This window comes from Microchirus variegatus, assembly GCF_963457635.1.
Source record: "Microchirus variegatus genome assembly, chromosome: 16".
Classification (NCBI taxonomy): domain Eukaryota; kingdom Metazoa; phylum Chordata; class Actinopteri; order Pleuronectiformes; family Soleidae; genus Microchirus; species Microchirus variegatus.
The window spans coordinates 14,508,339-14,515,832 of record NC_139817.1 but is presented as its reverse complement, the minus strand read 5'-3'; the positions used below and the strand labels follow the sequence as shown (position 1 = coordinate 14,515,832).

Below are 7,494 nucleotides of genomic sequence, written 5' to 3'. Positions count from 1 at the left end.
TGTGTGTGTGCGCGTGTGTCTCCACTGTCCCACTCAAGTCTGCGCGCCACCCTGCGCGCGTGCGTGCAGCTTTAGGGACACGTGAACCCGGTGCACTGTGCTGCATTAAAGTCGTACACGACGATATTACTCTACATGTGTGCGGCGCAGCAAAGCCATCAAAGCCCGCAGTGTGTGTGTGTGCAGTCAGTGTGTTAATAGTGTGTGTTCACTGGAGGGGGCATTCGAGGCGACGGCGCTGTTACAGTGGTGCGTTCACGGCCCGCAACCTACATGTGTGTGGTTACCTCACGTGTCCCCAATGCAATGACAGCTCAGGCTACATCGTTGCGCAACTGCGCAGGCGCGCGGGGTCCTGCTAAATCATATGATACAAAAAAAAAAAAAACACTGGTGGCGGGAGCGAATCAAGTTTTCTGTGCTGCAGGCGTGAAATATCACTACTCAGCAGAAGGAGCAACATTAAATCAAGGCAGGAGTTAGCTGAGCTCATACCACAGTATCTTTACTGTTGTGCCTCTCAACACTTATAAAGACCCCCAGGTGTTGCCCAAGCATTAGTTCTTTTACCCTCGGTCCAGGGAAGGCCCCCCTCATTTCTCCAGTTTCATATTTTTACCTTTTAAAACGACCCATCACCTAAATTCTCAATTCAAGGCCCAAAAATAATGCCCCAAAACTGATTGTGTGCTGTACTTCGACTTTATTGATCCCTTGGGATGACTCCCTCAGGGAAATTGGATTTCCAGCAGTGTACAGTGGTGAAGTCATAAAGCAGCAATATGTATGTAACTTGTAATGTTTTTATTATTTTAAGTATGGAATTTATGTTGTCACCATTAAAGGTGCATTATGTAATAATCTAAAGCAACTGGCCATAAAATCCTCCTAATATGTCACAGAGACTCAGGAATAGTGTTCATATAACAAACTGAACTCACCCACAACAACAGTACAGCCAGAATATTTGCATTAAAAAAAATATTTTGCAGACTGCAAATCATGTTTATGTTTTGAAATCATTTTTTTGGCATGTGGCGCCACCTACCGCAGTCTACCAATCATTGCAGTCAGTAGAGTCTCAGCTGCCAAGCAACCACGGGTTGCCAGTTACGTCAGAAAACGAAACCTAAAAGACCTTGGTATTTTGAATTTAAATGTAGTAACCGTTTTTGGCCACATTCTTTGGGAATCAAATGAAGCACATTTAAGTTGACTGTGAGAGTGGATGGTCATTTGTCTCTATGTGGCCCTGTGATTGACAGGCGACCAGTCCAGGCCCGGGTGTACCCCACCTTTTGGCCCTATGTCGCCTGAGATTGGCACCAGCTTGTGTGGAGGCTAAAGCTGTGGAAGATGTTAGAGCAAGAAGACCCTGGTTCTCAACCCTTCCTGCATGGAGTTTGCATGTTCTCTCCCGTGTGTGCGCGTGGGTTTTCTATGGGCTGTCTGGTTTCCTTCCACAGTCCAAAAACATGCAAATACAGGGATTAGGCAAATTGGACACACTAAAATGACCGCAAGTGTGAGAGTGAATTGTTTATCTCTTTGTGGCTCTACCTTCCGCCCTAGATAGACTGTAGTGGAGTTAGTGGTTAGCACTCTTGCCCTTGCTGCAGGAAGACCTGGGTGCGCAACCGGGTTGGAACAAGGGGCTGTTCTGCATGAAGTTTGCATGTTCTCCCCGAGTGTGTGTGAGTGGGTTTTCTCTAATTTTTCCTATTTCCTCCCACAGTCCAAAAACATGCCATTTGGGACACTCCAAATTGACAGTGAGAGTGAATGGATGTGGCCCTGTGATGGACTGGCGACCTGTCCAGGGTGTGACCCCACCTTTCACCTCATGTCAGCTGAGATCGGCACTAGCAGATAAAGCAGTAGACAATGAATTAATGAACTTGATTAATCTTGATTAATCTGTCAATTAATCGTTTGGTCCACAAAAAAAAACGTTGATCAGTGTTTGTCAAACCTGGAAATGACGATATTCTCGAATGTCTTGTTTTGTCCACAAACCAAAATGATTCAGTTTGAATGATTTCTTTGTTATGTGGTGCAAAGAAACCAAGCAAATATTCTTGGTTATAGAAGCTAAAACAAGCAGAAATCTTGTTTTTATAATGCTTTTATAAACGCTTCAAACCGATGAATCGATTATTAAAATAGTTTAATAATGATGAGAGAGTGCCTTTTTCACACCCTCAATTCTCAAACTTCAGTGTATTCACATGGATTAAGCCAAATACAGACATGTGAGCCCTGTTAAACTCTACAAAGCTTGACAATAAAGGCCCAAGCAAGTAAAAACTAATCAATGGTAAACACACATGACTATTAATGCCAAAAATAATATCTACCCTCACATCAACTGTAGCATAATCAATTGTAATTGGTCTGGAGTCAAACAATTTTCGAACCACTGCTTTACAGGGTGGTGTGAAATATATTTTATCATATTATCCGATAACATCTAGCATCTTTTCATGCCCCTTTTTTTCCCTTTAAACTTCTGCACACAGTTGTATTGCTTACTTTTATTTCCCCACTGTTTTTCTTACCCCAAAAACCTGAAACATCTGTAACTCCTGAACTGTGTCCTCTAAACAATGGCATGAATCTTTGTCAACTGTGAATGTGAAAGAGTGTTTGTTGAATTAAAGAACAACTACGCAGAATTTTAGTGAACTTATTCATCAAATTAGGGATTTGCCACCTGTTTAAAGTCACTCTTCATTACCGTCTCTTCTCTCTTGCCCTGAACACTGTTGTCATTTGTGACTCCTCATGTTCCCTCTCATGTTTTCTCAGTGTGTGAGCGTACACTTTCACTCCAGGATCAATACCACGATGGCACGCGATTCCATTTGCTATTGTGATATTTCTAAATGAGCTGACTGTGTGTTTACAGTGTGTTTATTGCACCTCTTGCACTATGGGGACTATCCTGTGTGAGTTTATAATGATATTGTACGTAGGCATACAGCATTAGTAGAAATACCAGTCATGTTTGGAAGAGAATTTACATTTTAATTGTTGGTTATTATTATTATTATGGCAGGTCGGTGGAGTCAATCCCAGCTGACGCCAGTCCAAAGCAGGACCAACATACAGCCGTTCACTCTCACATTCACACCTACTATCAGTTTAAAGTCTCCAATTAACCTCTGCATGTTTTAGACCAGGGGTCACCATGTTTTAGACCAGGGGTCACCAACATTTCTGAGACCGAGAGCTACCTGAAGGGTAAAGAATAATATGGAGGGCTACCACATTAACATTTTATGCACCATTTTTTTTTTCACCATTTAAAATATTAATATTATGCATTCAATTGCATCCACATTAATTCCAGTGCTTTCTCCTAACAATTATCAGTTTTTATAAACAATATCAATGATATTTTACTGAACGAGTGATCATATGGATACATGCAAGTGATGTGAAGTGAAGTGAGCCTGTGGGCACTGTATTGGCTGCCTGCGGGCTACCAGGTGCCCGCGGGCACCACGTTAGTGACCCCTGTTTTAGACTGTGGGAGAAACCCCCGCCCCACACACACACACAGTGGGGGAGAACATGCAAACTAGATCTGCAACTAACGATTATTTCCGTAATCGATGAATCTGTCGATTATTTTTTTCGAGTAAACGTTTGGTCCATAAAATGTCAGAAAACGTTGATCAGTGGAGCAAAGAAACGAAGAAAATTATCCATTTAAGGAGCTAAAACAATCAGAAATCTTGTTTTAATAATGAAAAAAGCTTCAAACCGATTGATTGATTAGCAAAATAGTTGACGATTAATTTAGTAATCGATTAATTGGTTCAGCTCTAATACAAACTCCATGCAGAAAGGCCCCTCGTTTGGACCGATGTATTATGGCTCGTCGTTCTCCTAAATCACTAATAGCTTAGTAACACTATCCTAATTAAATGACAGCTTCTTTTGTCAGCCTCAGTACAGTGTAATCACATTTATCGACCTGCAACAGTGGGATGAATAATGGGCGGAAAAAAAAAAACCTTGTGTAAGTAATCGAGAAGACAAAGCAACAAATATAAGAATATGAAAAGGAGAGGGCAAAGACTTAATCATGGAGCTCACTTCCAGTGCAGCACTGCACAGAGCGGGACACCACGAGACAACTCATGTTCTCCTCTGTAATTGGGCCTGTTACACTGGCCCGGCTCTCAGTACGTGGGGCATATGATGTGTTGATCCTCGGAGCAAAAGCTTATTGTATTGCCGCCTGATTATCCATTATACAGCTCGAGGCCATGGTACTCTCAGAGCACGTCTCAGTTAGTCCACCAGCCAGTGTCGAAACTTCATGACTTAAGATTGCCTCCTGGTCGCTTCTGACCTATTGTGCTTCTTTGTGTGAGTGTGTGGCTGAAATGTAAATGTGATAATGGCATTCAAGCATTTAACACGGCCAGGATAAGAGTTAAATAAATGACCCGCTGTGCCCTCATGTGTTTCATGTGAGCATGTTTCCATGCTATGTGACAATGAGGTCAAATAAGGTGACTGGGTCACAGCCATTTCCATAGCTGCGCTTGGCAGACAGAGCAGGGTCGTGTGGTGGTTGTTTTTGTGTGTGTGCGCGCGCGCTGGGGGAAGCTAAACAGAGAAGTCTGTCAGATCAGCTTTAAAACCATGTGAAGAGCAACTGATAGAACACTTGACCCAAAGCCCTTTTCGATTTGAACTGTCACACACTCTTATGACACAGCTCGGGGGCCTTGCCGTCATGGGTGTTCAAGTCAGCACGGCAAACATTTTCATGCAGCCGAACGACTTCATCAACTGAAAATTTATTTTATGACTTTACATAAAAAAACAAAACAATATTTGAACAATTTCTCCATTCTTTCCACAAAACAACACTAAATGTTGTTTAAAGACACACATTTCAGCTTCGTTCCTGTAGGCTACACATGTATCAACCCAAACCCAATTAAGCTTTAACTTTTGGGGCCCCCCCCACTTGATATTCTGGCTCTCATGCCACGCCTGCCTTGCATCACACGGTCATGATGCAGTGTGTTAGTCATATTAGGTTCACTTTTCTCTTGCAACATTGACTTTGACAACATTCACAATTTCCAATTTCTGTAAACCAAAACAGCCTCTGGTCAAGATGCACTTCAAAATGAGTGAAAACAGGTTAAAAATGGCATGGAAAATACAATACAAATATCATATAAATAATCTTTAAGCCACAGACTTAAAGATACTACATTGGATATTGTGTACTCGTCAAAACTCTGTGAACTATTAGTCGTGATCGCAGGGGTCTTTTTGATACAGATGAGTAACAGAGAGCAGTCCCACAGCACACACCAGAGCTGTGTGTGTTTCCAAAAAGCCACGCAGTTACAGTCTGAAGCACACGCTACATATCACGCTTATACCTAACATCACACGCTTACATGTCCACAAACACCATAAAGCACCAGCCGAGCCCCCCAACTAGAAACATGGTGATCTGCATGCTGTAGATGATCAGATCATTCACCACCCCAAAGTCCAGCCGCCGGTGGCCCAACAAGAGCAGGATGACGGACAGCTTGTACTGCAGCCGCAGGAGCACGCGCACGCTGATGTACTGCAGGAAGAAGAGAGCAGAGAGCGCCACCCAGAGCAAGGAGGTCAGCAGGCTGCAGCCAAAGTAGAGGAGAAAACGGAGGAAGCTGTACATGCAGCGAGAGCGCAAGTAGAGGTCAAAGTTATTGTACTTGGTGCGCACTAGCTTGGACGTGTGTGTCGACCCGCAGGCTGAGTGCATGCAGGTAGTGTGGGGGCCATGGAAGCTGCGCACCCGCCGTGGGATGGGGATCACAGGCATGGGTGGGCTACTGGAGCCCAGGACGGTGCACAGGAGTCCCAGAGACAGGCAGAGTCCAGGTGGAGAGCAGCTTCTGTGGAGGCAGGTAGCTTCATTTGGTGGTGGAGCTGAGAGTGGCTCTTACAGGAGCCCAGGAGGATGAGTGTGTGGGTAAAGTGCTGTCCATGGAGCAAAGGATTCTCCTGAAAGTGCAACAGGGTGCTGTTAAGACACTGCAGTGTTACTGTATAATCCTTTTTTTAACATATACATACACATGCACACAGTGCTGCATATCTAACACAGGAGATGCAGGCCTGTGCTTACTTCATTCTACTTTAATGCACTTTCACTGATATGTAAAGCCCGTATATGGGTGTAAAGGTACACTATGAAGATGTCATCATTAATAAACAACAGTCTTTTACCCCCAAAAAGCTTCTTTTATCCATATTCAAGTGCATAAATCATCGTGCAGTAGCAATGGGTAATCTTACATGCAAAAACTACGACGACCTCCTCCTCGTCAGGAAGAAAACACGACGGGTGTTTGGTTCTCGGGACAACTGGTGCATTGTATCACATTATTCACACTTAGCCGTGACACAAACATGAACGCGGCGGCTTTGTTTTCTTGCTATCAGCCTCCTCCTCCACCAACGATAAGATTTTCCTCGCCAGCGGAGATGAGGCAGCTACGTCCGGGGCCGCGTGCCTGTACGTGCTGTCGCAAGACCCGACGAGTCACGCTGCGCCGACGTCACACGCCGAGTTAAAGGGGAAGTGCGACTGAGGAGGAGGAGGAGGATGCTGGCTTTACATTTCAGACTGTAAAAAAAAAAGAAGTGAAGTGCGTAATTTCTATGGAGTAACGAGCAACAGTTCCTTCATTAAGCACACAGTAAGCAAACGTGTGAATATACATGCTTTTGTTATCTTTTAGGACCTTTACTGGTTCAAACAGCGTTTTTTAAGGACCAATAGTCCTCTTGGTAACTAACGCCTGGTCCTAAAGGGGCAGAACCCCAATTGTGGAGCTCTGATTTAAGATTTGAGAGGTAGACTTTTTCATAAAATACATTTATTAGACCATATAATAGCTATTGGAGGCTATTTTAACTCCTGTCTCAAAGTTAAACGTGATATAATGTAAAATATGAACAACAGTGACCTCTAGCATTGAAAGTGGTTACTGCAATCCCAATTGAAGACATTGCATGAGTGTGGTTGCCAGATTTGACCACGAATTACAAGCTGCACGTTTACCTGGCATTATACTTTGTATGTATGTTCATACACATGCACGTCCACATACATAACTGTCACACCCTCTGTTTTATTAAACATTACATTAAGAGAGAAGGGAAGAGTTACCATTTAAATTCTTTGACCGGGAGAAAAATATTCACACACTGCTGAGCCCTTTTTTTTCTTCTCCTCAGTTTGAGACATTTCTGAGAGGGATACTGGGGCTTCTTTTTTTTTTTAGATCAATATCTCTCAACATTTTTCCGACACGAATGGTACCCTGTTTGTGGGTGCTGCTGTTAGCTGTGTTATTGGGTGCAAATGAAAATGTATTTTTGTTTTTGTGAAGTCAGTATTTCATTTTAACTCATTCTCCGATGGCATGTTATGGTCAGTACTGAATTTCTTTTTTATAT

At 43.2% G+C, this 7,494-nt stretch overlaps 1 protein-coding gene across 1 annotated transcript; it reads right to left on the bottom strand.

The window, feature by feature from the left end:
• Window positions 1-4,871: 4,871 nt before the first annotated feature.
• tmem250 (transmembrane protein 250) lies at window positions 4,872-6,523 on the bottom strand. The gene is made up of 2 exons (XM_083902466.1): window positions 6,328-6,523; window positions 4,872-6,033 (listed from the first exon to the last, which is right to left on the bottom strand). The coding sequence occupies exon 2, from the start codon at window positions 5,849-5,851 to the stop codon at window positions 5,432-5,434; it is 420 nt and encodes a 139-aa protein (XP_083758592.1). The 5' UTR covers window positions 5,852-6,033; window positions 6,328-6,523; the 3' UTR covers window positions 4,872-5,431.
• Between the last annotated feature and the right edge of the window lie 971 nt (window positions 6,524-7,494).